The 24,961-nt window shown below is 40.6% G+C and overlaps 1 protein-coding gene across 8 annotated transcripts in view; it reads left to right on the forward strand.

The window, feature by feature from the left end:
* plekha7a (pleckstrin homology domain containing, family A member 7a) overlaps positions 1 to 24,961 on the forward strand; it is a 145,871-nt gene that overhangs the window by 59,648 nt on the left and 61,262 nt on the right. For all 8 annotated transcript variants that reach the window (XM_069695440.1, XM_069695441.1, XM_069695442.1 and 5 more), the window contains exon 4: positions 21,685 to 21,768. In XM_069695440.1, the coding sequence (XP_069551541.1) occupies positions 21,685 to 21,768 (84 nt within the window). The remainder of the gene's footprint in view (positions 1 to 21,684; positions 21,769 to 24,961) is intronic.

The raw sequence follows: 24,961 nt of genomic DNA on the forward strand, positions 1-24,961 counted from the left end.
TCCCGGCCTTGCAGTAATTTGTTGTAAGAACATTATCCTCCTGCCCCCTCCTCCTCCCTGCATCCCAAACATAGAGGACAAAATAATTACATGTACTGAATCAGCAACCGAAATGTATATGAATTGATTTAATTTGAGAAATTCTGCCACAGTTTTTAAAAAGGCATTAAAATCAAGCTTAATGTTAAAGGCTGCAGATAACCTGTTTTGTATCCAGCAGATCAGTCAACTTTTCACTTTTTATAAGAAATATGTAAACATCCTCTGGATGGATGGACAGATATGGTTCCCAGAATCCTAATATCTTAGGAGGTGATCTACTCATTCATGTCTTGACAACTGGTGTGTCTTTTTGGTTTTGAGGTAGGAAAAAAACTGTTCGTCTTAAGCAGTTATTTTTAGTTTAAGTTTAATTGAATTTTATTGCAAGCATTAAACTTTTAAAGAGCCCTTCAACAAACCACCAAATTCCAACCCACTGCAGCAGAGCTGTTCTGTAGGTGTCCGTACAAAAAAGTGTTTTTTTCCGACAGGGTTTAATAAAGTATCACATTATATTATTAACCCTGCGTACTGTAGGCAGCTTCGAGGCTCGGAACAACCGCTTGAGTTACAGATCCGGCACCAGTGACACATTTCTCCTCCACTTTACCTCTTGATGTTGACCTGCGCCCACGTTGCCCTGCCACAGCTGAAGAGCAGCCAGTTGCTGGGATGCCTTGTTACTATGCTGATTATGTTAACTTGGCACTTGCCCTACATTCTTTCCCTCTATTATTTCACAATCCTCATTCTCTCCCAGTCACTGATGACTTTTTTTTTTTTTATCTACAAAACTAAGAAAAAAAATGTTTGACTCTTACAGAAGTAGTTTATTTGTAATTCGAAAATCCATAAAAATCCCTTCTTTTGCAGCTTATTTTGTGCTCCTTAAAATAGCCTCCCAAAATTGTCCCTCCCTCAATGTGCTTATAATGAATCTCATTTGCTGCGAAGGCACAAACTAAACTGCAAAAGCAATTTTTTTTTGTCACTGAAGGCACTTCCGTAATGAGCCTAAGAATTGTTTGCCCCTCTACATGCTCTCTCCAATCACAGGGCTCCATTCCTCTGCCACTCCTGTTTATGTTAATGCAAAAAATGTTTTTATTATCTCCGCAACAAGACATTTAATCGGCGCTCTGGTCCTCAGCCCAGTGAAGGGTGGCTGTAATTAGAGTCAGTCAGACGCTGAGGGTGGGGGGCCAAAACGTCACAGCTGATTTGAATGTGGAAAAGTGTTGAACAAGCTGTGATCTGATTTGCGTAGAGCTATCAGGAAATGCTTCTGCAAGTGGCCTGGATAATTACAATGGCTTCATTCTCAAAGTGTGATGAATGCTGAAGTTTGAAGCCCTCGTGACTCGTGAGTGTGCCACTGGCAGATGTGGGAACATAAATACATGCTGCATCATTCTAGTCACTGTAGAAGTTAGCTTGCTGGTATTTATCCTGCTTTAGTATTGTAGCCGCATTTTAAATGTTAAATTTCAGTTTTTTTTTTTTTTTACCTAAAGCCTTAAGACACAAGACCTGCAGGAGTCCCAAATCGTAGACCTGAATTCATACTATGTCTTTAGTCAGGCAAAATGGCTTGAAAATTAGAAACTTCAACAATGCGTTATTTGAGGAGTAACGTTATTTTAGCGAGTGTGCTCTGACCAGAATCCACAGCCATGCTAAGCTCAGTGAAGTTGTACACTGTAGTGCTTTAGCTAAATGCTAAAATGCTTAAAATAAGAATGGTAACAAGATGATGCAGGTATAATGTTCACCCTCAGCCTGTATACTCTAGAACGGTCGACAAAATTACAGTTTCGTGGACACGGTTTTCGGGCCAGTTTGGCAGTTTTTGATATTCACTGACTGCATTTACAATGTTCTTTGCGTTGTCTGTGGTGATGAGGATTGTGCTTTTACCAGTCTGTCACTGCTGTCAGTGCATAAGAGGTGCTTGCTTGTGTCCCTCTCGTAAAGAAAGAGTGTCTGAAAAAAAAGAGTTTTTCTTGTCCCAATAATACAGGGTGCAGTCACATTTACTACATCACTTTTAGTATCTCTGGAGGTCCGTCCATCTGTAGTAAAAGCTATGTAGGCTGTGCTGGACGATTCCTCGTCGTGTCAGTTCATAAAGTTCGGGAATTTCTGTGTTTCTAAAGTGTTGGTGGGAGGGGATGTTACCGCATGGCTCAAGTACTCTAATCATATGCTGGAATCCTGCATCCTCAACGACTGCATAGGGCTGCATGTCTTTAGCTAAAAACACACCTAATGTTTTAGTTCCAGAGTCTGCATGGAGAAGCTTTTTAAAGGCCTTTGGAAGAAGGAGTTGCACTCAGGTGAAATCTTTCTGAAGTATCGCTGCTTAGAAAAGCAATACAAAGCACAGTGCTTGCACAAAGTCGACGTTTTATCAACCACTTTTTTCCCCATCAGCGTCATAGGAAACAGTTAAACTGGAACGCTACTATACAGCACTGAAGTGATGGGGACGTGTCCTCTGACCGCATTTTGTCTTGTCCACTTGAGATTTCCATGACTGACTGACAGCTGCACTTTATTCATGCCAATTTAGAAGTCTCACTGTTTCTTTAAATCCCTGCATGCCTAATTGCCTATTTCAAATGGACCGAACCATACAGACATGGCCCGGATTGTGACCAGTGGCCTGAATGGGACAGACTTTTTTACTTGACCCGCTCCACTCTTATTGTAGACCGTATAAAGATGGACACCATGACAGCTCCCCAAAAGTGAAGCCAAAACATCTCGTTAACTCCCTGGTGGCTAGTTGCAGTAATGGTTATAAACTCCGCCCCTTCATGTTAGTGGGATGGTCCACGGGCCAAACTAAGAATCAACAATACACGTCAAATACAAATCTGGTTTCTGTAATATGAAGCACTTCTCATCACGTTGATGTTTGTGTAGGTGTTAATTTTTCTAATAAGTTTGGTTCTAAGCAGCCACTTGATGCTATAAAAAGGGGTCGTGACGTTGTGATTGACAGCTGGAACGTGTACGGGTGGAACCTTTATTCCCCTGATTATGACTGTGCTGTCTCAGATTTCAAATGACGTCACCAGCAATTTATTGGCAGTCTGTTCAATAGTTGTTCAGACATTTCCTTTCAAGCCACAAATGTCAGCCTGCTGGTGGTGCAACAGTAAAGGTCATGGTGTCTCCAAAGTCGATAGGATTCATCCTCTGGAGACCACAAAATGTCTTTACTGTCAGTCCAGGACCAAAGTGGTGGCTCGACCTGATGACAGGGTTTTCTTATTATACCGTTATAAGGCTTAGGTGCAGCACCCGAGCAATTCTGGGCACCACCCAAGCCAAATCAATGTTGACAGCATCAAATTAACTAAATGACTATTCCCAGGTCCGATGGTTGTATTGGTTCCCCAGAGGACTCCTCTAATGAGTTTTGTCTGCAGGCTTTTTGTGTTTTTAAAAAAAAAATTATCTGCTCTATAGCTTTTCAAATCTTTAAAACATTTTTTTTTTTTTTTTTTTTTACAAAGGTACGGTAATAATTATAGCCAGAAATCATGTGAATTGCATAATTTTCATTTAAAACTTAAAATTTTCCCAGGGGAGGACCCCAATACCCCCACTAAATGTGCACCCAAGTCTTCTGCAAACTCAGGGGATACACTGCGTTGACAGACACTTCTCTCCCTCCGGCAACACGGGGCAGAAAAGGTTGATTGTTTGCTGCAGCCATCTTTATGTGGGGGACAAAAATGAGATCCCTCATTCAGTCCAGAGGACAACTGAGGACTAAAAAGAGTTTGTGAAATGATATTCAGTAGGAGCAAAACTCAGATCGAAGCAAAAGTAAACAGATGTGTGGAACAAAACACGAGAGATGCATTAAAAAAAACAAAATCACAACCAGTGCAGCCTTGACAGATTAATATTTTGAATATTACACATACTGTATTTTCATGTACTTACAGCCACCCGCAGCCACGTGGTGAGAATTAAACTGGTTTGTTACATTTGTCATTGAAAGTAATAAGCACTGCTTGCTTTAAGCTTGTTCAATGCATTGTGGGCTGAAAGGTTTTTTTTTTTTATGATAGATGCTCTTCATTTTGGAGGATGCTGGAGAGCAAATGCAATTTTCCATATTCATCCAAACTGTCATTGAGTTTTATTTCTATGATAAACTTTACTAACTTGTGTACTTAAACTTTTCTAAATTCATCTACAGTACGAGTTTCCACTTTGTTGTGTGTATTTTAAGTGTGACAGAAACGGGTTTTGAATATGCTGTAAATCACTTAAAGAAATACCCATGTCATTTCAGCACATAACAAATGTTTGCACAGCAGCACTGTTAATAGACCCATTTCTCAGCATATAGCACCGGAACTCATTTAATCACCACATGTTCAGGTTAGGGCCGCATTTGCTGGACTTCTCTCTCGGCAGCACTGTGAAGTCTTTTACCATTTGTGGGTAGAAAATGATGCACTGGTGAAGTGTTTGTGTTGGGAGAGAAGTGCTACAACTAAAATGCAGGTGAGAGCTGTTCAGTGAAGCTGAGGGTTCTCTGCCACGCTGAGTTGAGGATTCCTGGTTTCTGACAGTATTATTCAGCTTAAATGATTTATTTCTGCATGAAAGTATCTGCTGGTCTATGTTTATTATCACAGAAGATTATGAAGTAGTTTTAAATAAGGTTGGCTGACAAGAACATCTTTGCTGCTGTAAAGATACCTCATGTGTTGTACAGTATGTATCCCTGTCAATCAAATGCAGAAGTCATCAACTGCTTATTTGCTTAGAATCCCAGGATTTATTTCAAATATTATCTTGTAACTATGTAACAAGGCAGTAAATGCACTTGAACTAATGGCTGCAATGCGACTGCATTTCCCACATGTGCTGCATAATGCAGTCCAAGTCAAATATAATAAACAATGAGGGTTCATTCACATACTTGTGGCTCGATAACTGATAACCACCATCATATGGCTGTATACCTTCTTTAGATGCTTCCATTATAGCAGTTTTGATGGCAGGGATTTATGCACCATTGTTAAGCTTAGGCACAGTGCCCGAGTGGTTTTTCACAGAGCCTGAGCCCAATAAACACTAAAAACTATTCTGAGTGCAGGGTCAGCCGGCGAGCGAGCGAGTGAGCATAGACAGACCGTGTGTGTGTGACGGTGAGGCTGGCAACACCGGAGTGGCGTGTGAAAATAGCAGTATAGATGTGTAGTGCTATTTGTTAGAGAATAAAAGCTGTCTGGCTGCTACCTTCGGATTAAAGTAAAGGGGGTGTAGCCTCGAAATTAGCGACCATGCGTGAGCCTAACCTTCAGGTGGACTGCGCTTTAAGGTGGACCAGCTCTTCTAATTTCAATAACAATTTAAGCCACTTCTAAACAGAGAAATCAGCCCCCCCCCCCGCACACACACTGCCTGCAGCAGCAGATAGAGGATGAATACTGACTGATGTTTTGGTTCTTCATTCTCTCTAAGCCACTCTCAGTATTTTGATGTCAGAAACATTATTTATTTATTCTTTTTTTAAATTTTATATATATATATATATATATATATATATATATAGATAGATAGATAGATAGATAGATAGATATAGACAATTAATACAAAACAATTCATGAAAAAGAACCAATTAGACTTGACAGAGAACCAGACTGACAATAATTTTTATAAAATACAAATCAAATTTTAACCATACTCTTCCCAACAGTTGCTGGATAAAACTGTGGGAGTAAAAGGAAATCAGAGTTCAAATCCATTTATAAGCTTTGTTTTACTAATGTTTTATAATTATCATTTTCATGGCACACTACTATTTTTTGAAATAATTATTGATGTAATTGTAAATTGTAAACGTAATATAAAAAGTGCACACACACACACACACACACACACACACACACACACACACACACACACACACACACACACACACACACACACACACACACACACACACACACACACACACACACACACACACACACACACACACACACACACACCACTGCCACAGCACCTAAGCCCTCCTGACGTCTCGGGAAAACCCTGGACGGTCCTGTAAAAGAAGTGTTGGGCACGTGCTCATGTCCATCTGGGCCTTGGCAGCATGTTGTCCATACCAGTAATGTCAGCGCTGCTCGCGTCTGCCTCAGTTATTACTGGCACCGTGCTGCTCTCAGTCTGCCAGCACTGCTGAGCGACCGCCCGGCCTCTGCCAGTCCCACCTTATTCCCTCTGTGACGCTGGAGATGCTTTTTATTTTACTGGGTCACACTGTAGCCAGAGATGGAGAAGCTGCCTGGCAACATAAAGGCACTGTGATCTAATTAGCTAAATGATCATCAGCTGCTGGGGGCTTGAGATCATACATCAGGTACTAGCAGCTAGCCTTATCCATCATGTCTGAAAAATAAACGGTGGGTGTGATAAAGAGGGCTAGGTGGGTGGGAGATGAGGCTTGGGTTAAAATCAATGATGAGCTAAAAGAGAAACTAGAATATGGAATCTGCAGATGCATCTCCAGGTTGTTCTCTTTGCAGGGTTACATGATTAATCGTCATCACAATCTTGATTCATGCCGCCGCGATCTCATTTCTAAATGACAATGACTCTTTTAAATTGGGACACCAGCTGCATCAAAACAAGCGCTTCTACTTTCTCCCTCAACAAATGATAACATGGCGTTACACCACATGATGCAAAGCAGCAGAAACCGTCAGAAAACACTCCTTGTGTTTGATAAAAGAAGGCAAGAGACTTAACTTGATTGTTTTTATGTTCAGTGTCAGATTCATGAAGTTGTTTCATTTTTAAGCTTAAAAACAAAAGCCTCCCCTTTCTGCCGTCCAAAGATTATTTGCCGGAGTCACTCAGAGTTCTCCGTGCACCTCGCAGGGCTGTGCACAGCTGAGGGGAAAACTACCAGACACTGTTGGTCTACTGTTTAAATACCACGTCATCTATTTTCTTAAACTCATCAATAATGACAAATGATCTGAAATCTACAGAGTCATCAGTATTTTATCAGACTCAGTAGCAACTCCTTGACACGATTGGTCTGCTATTGGAGAGGTTTCCTTAAAACTTGTCATTTATTCTATAATATTGTTAATACTCTTTTTTGTTAATCTTTTTTGTGTTTTTAATCATGAAGTAGGATTTTCAATGGTTATAATAACATGGATAGTTCAAATAAAACATTGTTAAATGCAGACAAATGAACTAAGTGTAAAATTCAAAGTTGATCAGTTTAGGTAAATTAGTGCAATAAACATTCAGAATAAATCAGAAAACAATTGTGTGAGAGAATCGTGACCTCAGTTGTAAACTAAGAAAATCCTTGATTTTCATCCAGAGTCGTGCAGCCCAACCTTTTTGTATTAGGATATGAATCCTATTTTTTTATAGACTGGAAAACAATCCAACTCTATGCACCAGCCTACATTGGCATTACCCTCCAGCCGAGCTCTAAAAGGCTTGCAAATGTTTTTATTTTTATTTATTTTTTTTTTATAGAGACAGTGCTGTGGAACTTAAAAGCTTAACTGTCACCACTAAAAAGTAAATGTGTCCGACACATTCAAGGCTCAAAAGCCTGAGGTGTTGCAATAGGTCTTATTTATCAGCCAGATAGGCTGACGTGTTAAATATGAGATTTGTAATAACCCTCATTACAGTGATTTTCATGCCAGTGGGCACAGTGGTAGCGTTTAGCAGACACTACTACACTGCACACACAGAACCCCTGTGGACTTTGATACACCTTCATTAAAGCAAACAAGGGGGCTATTCTGAATGCTTTCAGCTTGAGTGGGAGTGAGGAGTCAAGGGAAGGGGAGAGAGAGAGAGAGAGAGATGGACTGAGAGAAAATCAAATGAAAGAAGCTGTTTGTGTTTGTGATGTGGGTGGGTAGGTGGTAGTAGATGGCTGTGAAACCTGAACAGGAGAGGGTGGCAGCAGCATGAAGCTGAACCAAATGTGTCACTGCCTCATGCTCACCAGGCCATGGAAGGAATTTACTGGCAGCAGTGGCCTGCTAGGAATTCAGCAGGACGACTGAATGTGTGTGTGTGTGTAGTGGTCAGATTGTATTCCATCTCTCTACCCCCTGGCCAGTTAGAAGACCGTGCTGGCCTGCCAGCACTCCCTCCTCCTTGTAACAGACAGGAAGCGTGTTCAGTACACGGTGCATTCGCTCTCATGCTTTGAGGGAAACAAAAGTAATGAAGCCAAAGCCGTGACCTCGTGGACACAGGTAAAAAAAAAAAAAACCCCCCAAAAAACAAGCTGGCAGTTTGAGCTTTTCCGTTTGCTACTTTTGAATTTGCTGAGGAAGCTTCCTGCATCTTTTCATAGTTTTTTTTTTTGCATTGCCAGCGGTAGAGGAAGGTGAAAGTGGGCTCTAATGTTACAGCAGCAGCTCTGAGCTGCTGGCAGGGCTGCTCTCCTCCACTTCCAGCCACCAGCAGGGCAACACAAAGTGTCTCGTAGATGTTGCTCGGACTGTTTTTAGTTAGCGTGCTTAGTAGCTCTGCAAACATACGTTTCCAACTCTCCAGCTCTGGGTTACATGTTGGCGGACAGGCTGGTGGGCTCTTCACTTCACCGTGCTATATTGGGCACAGCATCGTGGTCACATTTCACAGGATGTGAATTGCTTTTAAAAATGCAAAAAAATATATTAACTCCGGGAATGTGACTCACATTGAACTTAAACTGAAATAATTATACTTCTTCACACCTCTTCGTATTAACGTCAGTTTTGATGTATTGTGTGATAGTTTGCATGGACAGTATAGTACAGTATGTGCTTGCAAAAAGCTCAGAGACTGTTCCTGTTGTAAATGAACAGAGCGCTGCAGCGTGACGTGCATTAACAGCAGGAAGCTGTAAGTATTCCAAGTTAAATCGCCTCATCAACATCAACACCTGTGTTCCATGCGATTTTTGTTCGTGCATATTTGCAATTTCACCCCGGACCTTAAGCAGTGTAAACATTTGTATAGATTTGTATAGATTCACGGTGCACAACCTTGTGAATACCAAAGAAAACCCAACTGGTTGCACTCCTGACCTGACGTGTCTTCTTTGGTCTTGGACGGTGATTTTCTGCCCTTGTGGAATCACAGATGCCTCTCGAAAGCCCTCTCCTGGCTCGCTGCTTTATTGCTGTAGGTTTTCTGAAGCATCTCATTGCTCTCCGTTGCCATTTTCCAATGTTTGACACGTGATATGCGCTCTGCTGAATTCCACGTCCACGTCCATATACACACAAAAACATGTGAAACTCAGGTGCTGATGTTCATCAAGTGATGTAACTTGGAAAACTTTCTCGCTTCATCAAATGCTTCCCTGCACTCCATACGCATCACTCTGCAACGCTTGGTTTGTATGCAACAAAAACAGTCTCTCAACTTTTTGATCACATCTCATATTATTATCTTCACCAGATGAAAGTCAGTGCCTTTAAGAAGAAATAGGCTTTTTTATTGAAGCAGTTAATTGAATATTTTCATTAAAATAAAATATCAAAATATAATGCTTAATCTATGTCATACAATTTCTTAACTTGTGTGTATAACATTAAAAAGCTCCGAATCTAGCCACACATTTTCCTTTAGCTGAAAGCTGCAAATGTTTGATATTTTAGCTGAAATTACTTGAATTATTCTTTGATGATCAAAGTTCTTTTGCTCTATTTTTGAAAATGTTTCTAGTGTATTGTAGTTGGTGAGAGTAGGAGGCCGAAAGCATTGTCAGGGGGCTCTTTGGACTTTGATCGACTGTTAAATAAGTCGAGCGGTGGTGCCAGTGGCCCACTTTGCAGCCTGCCGAAAATCAACACTGATAATGCTATAACCTACTTTTGTGCTGCGGCCTGTTCGGGACCCCTCTTGCAGCTGCAGCATTGTGCAACTCAATTAGGTGGTGTTTATTTAAACATTAGGCCGTGCACCAAAGTGCCATTTACTTCTTGGCAGTGCTGTGTATGTGTTTGAGTGAACATTCAAATGAGAGAAAGAGGGTGAGTGGTGCCAGTCGGTAGGCCCTTCAATAGAATTAACATCACATTCTTTCCTGAGATCAAATTTTGCAGGCTCTCCATAAGAACATCGGAGAGCAGCCTGTCTGAAGTCAGAGAAATTGTGAGCTTTGAGGAGAGTTTGGTCACTTAGTCACGAAGAGAAGACTAATTGGGCTTTACAGCTTGTTGTAATTTTTCCAATTATAGTTCGCCTTTTAGACTTAGAGTGGAAAAGGTCACACAGCCGCGTTCTCGTTAAGGAAAAGAAACTGAACTTCTACCCTGAGTGGATTTTAATGAAGTGTTTTTTCAAAGATTTTAACAGTTTTTTTGCTCAACCAGTGGAGATTTTTAATGTGATTATTAATACTTTAATTGCACTCGACTACGCTGACACATACAAACATTCATTCTCAGTGCTTTTCCTCCTTCTGAAACACACTCTCACCCACGTATGTTGTATAAATGCAAGCGTCATTTCTTTCTTCATACCTCATGCACACACTCGTGTACATTGTTAAACGCGCACGGTGGTCTGAATGGGAATGACCTTGCTGTGTTTCCCCACACTGCACCGGCAGCGCTCCTCCCCGCAACGTACTTCAAACACATTTCATATGGAAAATCCCTTTAAATAGATATGACCTTTGACTGAGAGAACACCCGCTCGCCACATCATTTTCAAAACACTCCGTCTGCTACACATCTGTTAAAACACAGGCGCAGTGGCAGACAATACAAAGACAAATGCCTGATATTTATCAGAGATAAGAGCTGCGGTCAAAGCTGGTAGCTCTGCTGTTCGAAGCATCAGTCACAGTCAAATGGATGCGTGGCTTATTGGTGATCAGTCCATCATTAGTGGAAAGAAATGTGAAAGTGCCATGTGTGCGTTTAAAGTTTAGGGACTGGTACCCCAGTCATATGACACAGCAGGTGCAGTGTGTTTGTGTGTAGTGTGTCAGCCAGAGCGATCATGTGTGGTATGTGTGATCATGCGTGTTTGCATGAGAGGTGGGTTTTGTTGTGCGAGAGCTGTCACTGATCGCCTAGTGTTTACGTAACCCCAGCGGTTTACTGCCCGTCCTTCATAAATGTCATGTGAACATCAACGGGGGCAAAAAAGTCAACCACAGAGCCACCACAGCAGCTGACAGCATCTCAACGCTTGAGATTGTCTTGCAAGAGGAAGGTTCAGTTTAATTCCCTAATGTAAAGCCGGCATTTTACTGAGAAAGTCTGCTTCAGCTGTTTTGTTCTTTTCTGGACTGGTTTTAAGATCTGTGCTTTTTCTCAGATGACAAGGTAATGAGACATTTTGTCTGAGCAGCTGGTTTGGTCAGAAATAACATGGCATGGAGCGGCTAGTTGTACATCTACTTTTAGATATTTCAGTCTCATGTCAACAAAAACCCCACATTAATGTCTCAGAGCGAATGCTGTCGTGAAAGGGAGAGATGTGATTGGGGCTTATATCACACAGCCCAGTGATGAGCCACTGTGTGTCTGGATTCTGTGTTTTTTTTAAAATTTTTTATAGTGCAGGCTTTTTGTGTCAAAGTATTTTCTGACTTTAAGTGTCCATCTCAGATAGCTCACACACTGGGAACACACTGTAATGACTTGGAAGGTTTTGATTGAGACATGTGTTCCCTGCTGAGATCAGTGATGGGGCGGGGTAAAAAAAAAATCTAAGTTTTTGAGCTGTCTGAGCTCAGCTGGTTGGTCTGCTGGTTGCATCTGAGAAACTGCCGAAGCAGATGGAGACGAATCTGTTCTTACAAATTTGGCTTAAAATTTGAGAGTTTAAATTGACACCAATGGTGAGACGGCGTGCTCATCAGGTTTGATGAATGTGTTGGATTTATACAGTGCATGTTGTCATCTGCCTGCTGCAGGCAAGCTGAGGAAATGATTAAGCTAACATGCATCAAGTGTGACATCTTTTTAAGAATAAGATATCTTTTTAACCTCGCTCCTGCTACTTCCGTACTTGGGCAGTAATAGCAAAAAAAGAACTACCCATTTCAGGTCTACGTGTTGTTTTCAACATGGCTCCAATGTTCCATGCATGTTTTGAAGTAAAAACTACATTTGAAAACAAAATTTCAAAGTCACTGTGTGTTTTATTAATGTTGGGTCACCATTAAAAATTCATTACCCAGAGCATTTTTTTTTTCTTGAGTATGAACTGACTGACTTTTTTGGCTCTGACTGAAATGTGTCTGAAGCACTGGATAACAAAACTGTCTGGAACCAAAAGCGGGCCTTGAACATCTGGTCAGATTTCTTAAATCTTTCTTAAGGCTGTGATGACATTTCAATTTAGATGTTGGCAACCATGGTTGATTTTATTTTTAAAATCCTTGCATAGGCGCTTGTGTTTAAACACGATTGAATATTACAATTGTGAACACAACTTTAGATGACAATTCCGGTCCAAAAGGCAACTTCCAGTGAGACTTGCAAAATTAAAGCCTACATTGCAATTACTGTGAGGAATTTCTTTGAGTGATGTAGGAAACAACTTGTATCCAGTAGTTAAACTTCTGAAATAAAGCAAATAATTTGCATGAGTAAATTCTGTTTTCTTTTAAGAATATCCAAACAGCTTAAAAACATATCAAAAACAAATTATTTTATACAATCTGTAAACATGTCTTAAAGGAATCTTTTAGATTTAAGTTCTGGTTGAGTTTTACTATGTGTGGTGTTGGTAATAACTGTATGTGGTTTAATACAAGATCCGCTTCCACTGATCAGCTACTTTGTCAAAATCACTTCAAAAGAGAAACTGGTTTATCTGTTTTGCACTGCAGTCAAGCAAATTGTTCTAATGATGAGGGCAGTTCATTTTAATCACTAACAGTAAAGACTTGCCAATTATATATAAAGGCAGTTCCTGAATGACAATATATTGATTGGCAAATAAAGGAAAAGAATATGCTATCATATATTATAAACTATCAAAAAAATGACTTTTATTTAATAGAATTTCGACATAAGTTTTCTTCATTTGTGAAATGAAAATTAGGCTTTTTAGAAAAATGTTTATATATGTCAAGGTCAAATATCAAAAAAGCTATTACCCTCATGTTGGCACAAAACCATAGACTGTATATAAAAGTGGAAGTCTGAAAAATGAGGCCAATGTGGAACTCTCGAACGAGCTATCTTCAATCAACTCTCCTCCTATCTTCACCATAATAACCTTCTTGACCACCAGTCTGGTTTCAAGGCAGGCCACTCAAAGGAGACGGTCCTCCTTGCTGTCTCTGAGCAGCTTCACACTGCTAGAGCAGCCTCTCTCTCTCCTCTGTCCTGATCCTTCTTGACCTTTCTGCTGCATTTGACACAGTGAACCACCAGATCCTTCTGTCCTCCCTTCAGGACCTCGGTGTCTCAGGCTCTGCTCTCCCCCTGTTCTCATCCTACCTCAACGACCGCACTTACCGGGTAACTTGGAGAGGATCTGTGTCTGAACCTTGTCCTCTCACTACTGGGGTCCCTCAAGGCTCCGTCCTGGGTCCCCTCCTCTTCTCTCTGTACACCAACTCTCTCGGCTCTGTCGTTCACTCGCATGGCTTTTCCTACCACAACTATGCTGATGACACCCAACTAATCCTCTCTTTTCCCCGATCTGAAACACAGGTAGCCGCACGAATCTCTGCCTGTCTGACTGACATCTCTCAGTGGATGTCCTCACACCACCTGAAAATTAACCTCGAAAAGACTGAACTTCTCTTCCTTCCAGCGAAAGACTCTCCCACCCTCGACCTGACTACTACCTTGGACAACTCTGTGTTATCCCCGACCCTGACTGCTAGGAACCTCGGAGACACTCGACAGTCAACTCTCTCTTACTGCCAACATCACTGTAACAACACGTTCCTGTAGATACATGCTGACCAACATCAGGAGAATACGTCCTCTTCTCACTCAGAAGGCGGCGTAGGTTCTGGTCCAGGTTCTGGTCCAGGCTCTGGTCATCTCATGCCTAGACTACTGTAACTCCCTCCTGGCAGGTCTACCTGTTAGTGCCATCCGACCTCTGCAGCTCATCCAGAATGCAGCAGCCCGACTGGTCCTTAACCTCCTAAATTCACTCCCACTACTCCGCTCCTCCTCCTCCTCCTCCTCCTCCTCCTCCGCTCCCTTCACTGGTTACCAGTAGCTGCCCGCATCCGTTTCAAAACATTGGTACTTGCGTACCGTGATGTGAACAGATCGGGTCCAGTCTCCATCCAGGACATGGTCCAACCTTACATCCCAGCCCGCTCCCTCCTCTCTGCATCGACCAATCGGCTTGTTGCTCCCTCGCTGTGATCTAAACACTCTACAAAATCACGACTGTTTGCTGTCCTGGCTCCTAAATGGTGGAATGAGCTCCCCAATGACATCAGGACAGCGGAAACTCTGTACATCTTCCGCCGCAAATTAAAAACACACCTCTTCCGACTTTACCTTGAACAGGTAGCACTTTAGTAGCGCTTAAAATGGCACTTACTTTTAGCAATTTGTAGTTTGGCTTTCTTGAAGAAATTGTATTTTCTTGATTCTTGTTCTGGGTTTTGTACCCTCATGGTTGAACTGCACTTATTGTAAGTCGCTTTGGATAAAAGCGTCAGCGAAATGAAATGTAATGTAAAGTGCTTTAAACTTCAGTACTACCAATGGCCGCTAGGAGGTTGACTCCAAAAAGGTTCTGACTCCATTAACTCCCAATTAACTTCTCATTAACTACAAAGTCAATACATTTATTTCAAAAAGTCATAATGGTTTCATTTGCCAAAGTCACTCATTTTAAATCGTTTTCTGACAGTCCATCTGAAAATAATCCCATCATTAATTAGATCTCAGGTCTCATTTTTGGGCGTGTTGGATTGATAGACGTGTGGCGCAGTCAGGTTTCACACTATAGGTGGGCGGGCCGATTGTCCTTGGGTTTCCAATCAGATGGAGTCAAATCCACCATTTGCTCCTCCCCAGCTCATCCAAATATGGTTATTTCTGGCAAGTTGAAATGCCCAATTTGAGGCTTCAGGAAGGCAGTTCACAAACCAATGGGTGACATCACGGTTGCTGCTGCTTGCTCAAAATGCAAGTGCTGTGTCAACACTGAAAAATACACCTATCCCTACAAATGTGTCACACTTCATGATGTTTGCATGCTGTTCCTTCCATAATGAGACTATTCTATATTCTGGAGTCGTCATACCTCCCGTCACCCTGCAGGTAAACAGGCCACCTTATATGGAAAGCTGTGTGCCTAATGTCAGCATCACGTAGGCTATTTTAATCAGTGGGTGTTGGGCTTTTTTGAGAGATAGTTCTTTTAATGATAGATAACAGGCATGTTATGCAAGTCTCTCATAGCTGGAGAGATACTATAGCAGGGGAGGGAAGCAGTGCCTCAGTTGTCCTTGAAGATGAAAGTTAATGGAAAGACAGAAATGTCTGGATGAGTGGAATACTCCAGCTTCACTGTGTGCTTTTAGCTGATGCTGTTTCAGGGGCACTTACCTCCTAGCAACAATACAGTAAAATCATGAGATTTAAAACACAAGCCAACACAATGAAAGCAGAGGCTTTGAATTCAAAGCCCTTAAGGACCCATATTCTCATCTGACCAACATGAACTACATTTCCAATGTCTTTACAAGTTTTTATTCAAGGGCAGTGAGTACAGGCTTCATCTCAACCTTTCATCAAAGCTCCCACTGTGTGAAACGTGGTAATGTACCATATTAGCATGAGAACACTTTTCAACAGACAATACTAGAAAATGTGGCATAAAAAGAAGTACCTCAAGTTCATCCTTTTTGAGTTCCTGTTTATATCGGAGCGACTGTATGCTTTATGCAGTGTATGCAATAAAGGGGACATGAATTCATGAAACTTAGTGAAATAGTAGAAAATGTTCAGTGCATGGCGCGTTTTTATGGGAAATTGCAGTTAAAGTTTTTTTTAGCCACTTGTAGGGAAAATCTACAGCCTGCTAATTTGCTATATTGAGACCTTGAAAGATAAAGCTAACAAACTACCGCCCTGTTTAGATATTTAGCCCACTTAAGCATTTATTTGGTTACATCTGTCTGCTGCCACCTGAAATGAGGGTGATGAGAGTTGATGAGTTTGATGAAAAATCAAACCAGCACATCTGCAGGATGTAAAAAAAAAAAGATGAGGAGCTGAAAAACACTAAACTGCTACACAGATCTGAAGATGACGATAGAATATGTTGATCATTTTTGTTGGGTTTGAGTGACCCCTCTTACATTAAATGGGCTCATTTGATCCATTCAGAGAATTCTTGATTAGAGTATCTTAATTATTTTGGAGAGTTGGTGACTAAAACCAACTCTCAATGAAATTATCTTCGTATAAAAAGGGCATCTGATCTATTGATGTTACTTTTGGTTTTGGTTCCATGTTGAATTGGTCCTTTTTGGATAGTTAAAGACTTGCAGCTAACAACCAACATAAAATGGTGAAGCCTTTTCTGTTTGAATCTGAGCTGGTAAAACAAAATGTGACTCCCGGTTTGATTTCCGGCGGGACGGACCGTTATTGCATGTCATCCCCATGCTCTTTCCTGTCTTTCTACAGTGCGCTGCAATATCTGTATCTTTGAAAGAAAAAAACTCTTCTAGTCTGTCTTTCAGACACTGATATATTAATGTTAATTACTTCTACGGGATACATATTGTGACAAGTAAATAAGAAAAAAAAACCTAAATGGCAAAAGGAGCCAGAAATATAAGGTACATTGTGAGCAGCTCTTTTATTTCCAGTGTTGAAGGGCATTGTTGAAAGGGTGCTACATAAAGCTTTTAGCACTGCTTCCAGCATTTTTCTTTTGCAGCCTAAGTCATCATTGCCTACGTACTTGTGAAATTACACTATCGAATGTTTTATATCTCGTACTATTTTGAACCTCGCCGCAGAATGTAATCATAGCCGCTGATAAACAGCCTCTCAGGACACTTACATGCCGTTCCCATTCATATTCGGTGAGCAATCTGACACAGAAGTATCAGTTTCCCAGGAGAAGTGCTTCACATATCAGCTCAGAAATAAACAAGCCTTTGTGCGAGATCAATATCTGAATTTACTGCTGAGCTCACTGAGAGGACTTGAGGTGTCGTCAGCACTCATAAATGACACTTTTACCCTTTAATGATCTGGCAAAGACCGAGACACTTAACAGGTTTAACACACTGCATTTCATTTCATAAAATCCCCATGAATTCTGCATCTATCTATTAGTTCTTACACATTTGTGTGAATGAGAGATGCTCTGACAGCTGTCATCATTGCAAAATGACTTTGTGTTTCTTAAACCATGTATGATGTGATGATTTATTATCTGTATATTGTTTGATATTGTCAGAAAGGTGTTTGCGTATGACAGCTTCCACGCTGTAAATTACAGTCCACTGAAGCAATGTAAACTAAGTGCACAACTAAAATACACTGCATTTACATAATGTTGTAAACCATTAATGTTATTATGTTAATGCTGTATTTATCCTGTTAGCATTATATCAACTAAGTCCCCATTCATGTAATGTTTTTTTTCCTGCCATCATTATTCAGTATTTTATAATGTAATGCATTTGAATTATCCACCAAAGACCACTTCCTTGCATATTCTTCTTTTCAAAAGGGATAATCACTGCCTAATCATGAAGACGGACGGGTGTTATTTTCTTACAGTATTAATGGTGGGGTTTTAACTCCTTGGTTTACCTTGAACAGGCTGCAAATTTCTGCAAATCTGTAACCACAATGCAACACACACGACATCACCCGCGTCGATCGGGAAAACGGCGTCCGACACACTACGGCTGCCGTTTGGTATCTACTGTGGAATTTATTGTAGCGCTGCCAAAAGAGCATCTCAGTCATAACTCAGGACTCAGAGGCCTGTTAGGACAATCTGTTTCTCTTCTCATGCCAAATTTGATCGATTTTAATTACATCCTGCTCAGACAGTTATTAATTCTTAGAGTCCCTCTGACTAGGTTGGGCTCTGTGTTGTGGTGAAAGAATTAGCTTTATCCCCCTGAGAGATGCTGCTATCCAGAGCACTGGGTGTTTTCGTCCTTTAAGACACACTCCTCTGGCACCCTAACTAACAACATCTCCAGTAGTGTGTGGCTTTCCTCCTCTGTGGATTAGGAGCAAAGGCCCTTCATGGTCTTCAACATCCTATTTTGCATTAGACTCAGTAGAGACTTTTTATGCCTAGCTGTCAAACATGCATGGGTAAATGTGAGCATGGTCTCCTGTAGGCCACTGCTTCGTTGGAGCATTACGTTGCATTACGTTCCTGATTGTGTGAACTTACCGTATTAGCTCCACTCGAGGCAGCTGACGGTGTAGCTTCAGCTTGTCAAGTGAGCAGTTTTAGAATGAAAGGCATGACAGTTATTTTTTTTCTGCTTATTAGAAGAAACACCAACTCATCTAAACAGCTAAACTTCGGTCTGTGAGAAGTTGACAAAACGGGGGAGAGCACCTGTCTGAAGTTCACAGCATAGATTTGTATAAGCCTCCTGGGTATTCCATCAAAGCACCCATTGGCGGCTTGACTTTCTTGTTTTGTTTTTTTGCTGTTTCGTCACTCATGTTTTAAGATGCTACAAATTATATTCGACTATGAAATAGTCTTAAAATCCGTCAGTTAAAATGGAAGGACAGAGAGTCTTGCTCCGGAGATGTTCCCCTGTCTTGTTGCTCTGGTGTAAACTGGCAGGTGTCAAAATGTTGCAGACTGGCGAATTGCGTGTAGTTGCATGTTTCAGATCATCCCATGGTGAGTCAAAGGTCTGAACTGGTCTGAAGCAGCTTAGAAAGCTGAGAGTTATGCAGCTCGCAGTAGGACAAAAGGCCAAACTGCTCCAGACTACAGGAGAAAGAAGTGAATACAGTTGGCTGGGCAATGAATTGATTTAATTTGATTAAGTCAGGTTTTGCTGGTAATGTCTAAATTGAAAAAACAAGATATGTTACTCAAACAACACCAGCTCTAGCAGTGAGAAATAGTTCTCTGGAGTGACAATAGTCATGCAAACTTTACTCTTTCCCTTGGAGATACATGCACATCACAACAAAACAAGGGCAATTGTACACCAAATTAAAAAAAAACCCACCATGACTTGATTTTCAAGTGTTTTGAGTTTCAGATCATCCTTTGGCTTCCTGGTACTGTACTGTACTCTACCTCTTTTGTTGTGTTTCTTTTATTTGTAACAGTAGTAGGGGAAGAAACTCACCTAGCACTGTAACATATGTCAGTATGAGCTGCAGAGACGGTCTACAGGCAGGGCATTCAAATGGGAGCAGCTTCATATGACAAGTTGTGTTTAGGTCTCACGCTGTGAGCTAATAATGGCATTGTAAGTCGCTGTTATTGAGCCTGCTGCTGCAATGTTCACCGGGTCTCCGGGGAAACCTTATACTCCTGTAGGATTTGATCTTCTGCTATATCAAGCAGGAGTCTGTGCAGCATGAGTAATGCAAGCTGCTAGTGAATGGAAAACAGTGTTACTACGTATCGATTGTATTTAGAGCTTGGAAAGGGTTCAGAGCCTTTACACACATACGCTTTGTTTGCTGTGTGTGTGTGTGTGTGTGTGTGTGTGTGTGTGTGTGTGTGTGTGTGTGTGTGTGTGTGTGTGTGTGTGTGTGTGTGTGTGTGTGTGTGTGTGTGTGTGTGTGTGTGTGTTGTGCTTCTGCTGGGGACTACTAAGCAGCTCTACTGGAGCATTTTAGGTGCAAGAACATTCCCCTGGGTTTGTTGTATTGTGTCACTATTGATTCCATGGCAAACTGCATGCTGCATTGAAGCTATTCTTCCATGTTGTCCATGCATATATAATTATTGGCAGTGTGACTGCATTGGTTGTTACGGGTTATTTTTCACCATTTAAGCAAGTATTTGTCACTAAAATGGTTGTTAATGACTGATAATACTATAGAATGTTAGAAAATATCATAAAATTACAATTAGAATGTCTTCAGATTATCTTTTTCATCTGATCAATAGGCCAAAGCCCAAAGATGTGCCCTTCACATGCTGTTTGGCCTGATAAATGATGATTAAAGAAAAATTGTCTAAATTGCCAATCATGTGCTTAAGCAACCAACCAAAGGGGTCAACAACTTGGTTCAGCTGTATCCCAGTCCCTCCAGGAAACAATTCATGCAATAATTTGTGTAAATTCTGCCGATCTCTACAGTATTTTAAGTAAGCCTTCTCAAACGAAAGTTGCTTTATCAACAAAACTAACTCCTCATTTACACTTCTGCAAGGCTTCAACCTCCCATCTCATCATCAAAACAAACCACAAGACAGTAGACTGGAAAAACTGGCAAAACTGAAAGTGATGGGGGTTCATGGGGAATGTGGCCTTATCATGAGAATTACACCCTTACAGTTGTATTCTGTTTTTATGCACACAGTATGTGTTGAATTTATCTTATTTTAAAATCCTTCAAAGCACTTATTTTACAGAAATGTAGCCTGCGTTCTAAATTACAGCCACAAACTCCATTTTTTTCTATGTTTAAATTCAGAAAAAAAAGTCAAATATGATGTGATGTGCAGTGTGCTTATTATAATAGGTAGTGATTACTCTCTTCATCCGGTAGTAGTTAAAAAAACAAAACAAAACAAAACAAAAACAAAAAAATCACAATTCTTTCCCCGACTTGCAATTTTTACCAATTCCTACAATTTCACTGAAAAAAAAAAATTACACGACACTTTACAAATGGCGTCCCATGTTTTGAGAAAAGCTGCTGCTAAATTAGGGAATGTCTTGATTTGTGAGGCTGGAATCAGTCTCACAAATCAAAATGATTATTCAATCATCAGAGCAGATGCAAATTCATTTTCTGTCAGTTAACTAACCGCTTAATCAACTAGCTGCTCTAACTCTAATAGAAATATATCAGGCCTGTCTTCAGTCTAAATGAGAGGCATCATGTTATCAGACAAGGAGAGGGAATCCTGTTATCCTTTAGAAATGTATTTATTTTGGTTTAATTACTCCCCCATCCCTCCAACGCACGCACGCACACACCACGACCTTCCATGCCACCCTCCATGTGTTGTTTACCCAGTCGAATGCTTTTACACTCTGGTTGAGGCTTAGAATGACTGACTGACTGAGTCTATAACTGATGGAGGCCCAGGCCTGCTGTCCAGCATTTGTGCTGAGCCCAACACTTTGGTCTACACAGGCTGTGCTGGATGGGTTGGGTGGGATGAGTGAGTGAGTGAGTGAGTGAGTGAGTGGGTGAGTGGGTGAGTGAGTGGGTGAGTGGGTGGGTGGGTCAGGGTCCTGCAGTCACCCCTCACATTCTACACAGGGCTGGGAAAATCAGGGACGAAGGCCCGTCAGGGTGGAGAGGTTGGACAGAGCTGTTAAGCGCGCTGCTCCTGTGGGGAATGATCGGCTCGTGTCTGTTGTACTTGTGAACACCGTAGGGGTGTAAATCCAGGGTGATGCCTTCACGCTGTTTACAGTGCAGCTGAGGTTGCTAATTTTGTCTCGTCTTTCTCCTCCCTCTGTCACTTCAGCCATAACCAGAGGACCACGGCATTTCACCATCCTGTGACCGGACAGATTTCTCCGGAGAACATGGACTATATCCTGCAAGAACAGTGAGTGATTGAGCTTGTTAGTTCTCTGCAGCCTCCACCTTCGCTGTTGAAATAAAAATATGATTTGATGTTAGATACTTCAGGCGTTCCTTTCTCCAGCTGTTTTGAGATAGATACTGTGTATCGACACAGAAATGGAATAAAATGTTTTGGTATTTTCATCCATGAGGTGAATGCCATGCTCCTGTGAAATGTTTATTTTACCACTTTCTTTAAAATACTGGTATCATGCTAAAAATATGAAAAATCTGCTAATGATTTAAAGGAAATCCTTTTCTGCTCTTGTGTTTGCAAAGTTTAATGGTTTGTTATAGTGTGTTTTTTTTTTATAGCTGGCTGACCTTCTACTTGACATTGACTTTTAAAACATCTTAGACAGGGCCTAAAGTTATCATTTCCATATTTTTTCTTGAGTTTCGCAGGATGTACATTTTTATTGTGTGGGAAGATGGCAAGTTATAAGAAAAGTTCTGGATTGTTTTGAGTTGAAATGTGTTCCTTTTATTTCACGAAGGCTGCTTTTTAAATAAAGAAATGAAAAGAGAAAATGTTAGCGGATTTGTCAAGGACATGCAATGCAGTTGAAGCTTTCTCACTGTCTGGTGGTGCTGTAGCAAGAATAATCTTTTCCTTCCAAGACCAGTACCGTTGGAAAATGCTGCTAATAGTTGCATCTGTTCATCTATTTTCTATTTCTAAAGTTAGACGAGGAGAGCGATACCACTCATAGATCTCCTTTAAATATAAAGCAGCAGCTGGTTAGCTTAGCATAAAAAAAGAAAGAGCCTTGTTAACTGTTTTAACCAGTTTCCAGTCTTTATGCTGAGCTAAGCTCATCAACTGCTGGCTGTAGCTTCATATTTAGCCTCCAGGTTTTTTTTCCCCAAAAACCCCACTAGCAAATTTTAGTTGCCAATCAAGAATCCCTACTGTTATCTCACACCAAGAAGCTTCTGGGTTCGAACTTGCTAGTTGACTTTGGCCTTTCTGTGTGAAATCGGCATGGTAACAATGTGCCTATGGGTTTCCTCCTGGATGCTGTAAGTTGTTCCGACAGTCCAAAGACACACGCGTTACGTTAAATGGTGATTCTAAATTGACCTGAAGTCAGGGTTCCAACAAGTCATGAAACTTCTGGAATATCATGCAATTAAAAAATTGCTATTGAAAATATGGGAAAGGGAGCCCGTCTCAGCCAAGCCAACAATACCGAGCATGCTGCAGTCCAAAGGAGGAGAATCTTTAGGCCGGGGCCCTCGTAAATTCATTCCATTTAGTAAGACATATCTTTCTCAGTTTATTGTTTCAGCAGTTAAAATAAATTACCCTCCTCCTTAAAATGGTTGTGAACAAGTAAATAAAGCTCGCAAATTGCAGGAAATAAAATAATGTGAATGGATTTTGTCTAAGGAGCACAAAAGCGCACTGCTTTTCACTCATTCATTAAAATGTAACTTTGTAGTCAGTGAAAGTCAGGAAATTTGACATGTGACTTGGTGGGAATCCTGTTAGGTGTGAAGGGAGTGTAGTTGTCTGTCTTTCTGTGCTGGCCGAGGTTAGAGTCAGGCAGTTAGATTTGGAAGTACCGTGACCTTGTTCAGGATAAACCAGGTATAGAAAATGTATGGATTTGAAAGTGGAATTGATCTTCTCTATGTCTAGATAGGAGTCCAATAAACATATTTAATGATGTTGAAATATTTTAATATTAAACTGGACAATGTTTCTGTATCAACTTTACTAGATGCTACAGTTTAGTTTTGTATCCCTATAATGAGTGTCAAATAGAGTTTGTATTTTTATTCACAATGTGTTTTACATAAATTTGGTCATGACTTTGCTGTTATGAATAATGCAAGTGTTTTCATTAGAATATCATCTTTGAATACCCAGATATCACGCTCTCACCAAACATCCGTTAACTGCTCTCGGGGCACTAATGTGTACCTTCATTGTCTACCAATGATGCTTTATCACTTTTGAATACTTGGTGAGTGCAGGTCTCCCTGGAATAAACACGTCCGAGTGCTTATTTACAGCTCTTTAGGAGATGGTTGTACAGCAGGTCTTTGTTTAAACAAAGATGGCCTGCCAGTAACTAAACCCGACACCACACTTTCACCACAGTGGAGGAAATCTCTGAGGTATACAGGACACTCCTTTTTTTCATAATATAGTTAAATAACAGTGGCACCTGGTGATACAAAAAAAATGTGGTTGTGTGTCTTTGTCAGCTCTTTGAGAAAAAAACAACAACCCTCCATATCTTGCTCCTGCCACTTTCCTGAGTCAGTTTGGTTTGGGTGGAATATACCTCAAAATGTAGAGATATGTTTGCCAATGTTTCTGTGTTGTCTTTTATTTGTTTGTCTGTTATAGATCTCTGTCTATAACTAACTTCTTATGCTGCAGTCTTTCATCTATTTCTTTCAGCTTTTCATCCACAGACATACCCCTTGGGAGATGAAGTTAAATGTTGATGTTTGCTTTGAGAGTACATTTGATTAAAAAAACTAAGAAAGAAAAATAAATCAATACTGAAATCATTCCTTGCAAAAGTCTTATGGTACAATTGAACTTTTGATCATTATTATACTAGGAAAGGAAGGGTCAGAATCAGAGGGCATTGACATTATTCCTTCTGTGGGTGTTTTTTTTAGACAGAGCACGCAGCTTTTTCTGTGTTGGTTAACTCACCTGTATCATCAGGTCTGAACCCAAATTATTTCCAAACACAAAACTCTTTCTCTCCCAGATCGGCTACCCGCCTGTTTGCCAGGCAGATTGGCTGAATCACTATGATACATTCCATTACAGTGTCTCTGTGTCAATTTAAAAGAAAAAGGAGGGCATGTATTGACGTTTTCCTCCTACAGTAATATATCTTAGTACATTGATACCAACATTGCCTTTTTTTTAAAAAAAAAGATCAACATTTTTCAACTCATCCTTTTTTTCTTTTTTTTTTTGTAAAAGTCAGTCTCCTTTTGAATTAAGCCCACAAATGTTGAAAAAGGTGTTTCACAAAGATCAATATCCGGTACACAATTTTGTAATCTGAACATAAATAATATTTATTTTTCAACTCAACACTGTGATCTCCATTTAATACCATCAGCCATCAGCTCTGCCATGAAGCAGGCCCTCTCCAGGTTACAATGAGCTTTTTTATGACCTCCTAACCGTTAAAATA

This window comes from Brachyistius frenatus, unplaced genomic scaffold, assembly GCF_029030835.1.
Source record: "Brachyistius frenatus isolate BFR_SWC_R1_liver_20210118 unplaced genomic scaffold, ASM2903083v1 Contig_19, whole genome shotgun sequence".
In the NCBI taxonomy this organism is placed as follows: Eukaryota; Metazoa; Chordata; class Actinopteri; family Embiotocidae; genus Brachyistius; species Brachyistius frenatus.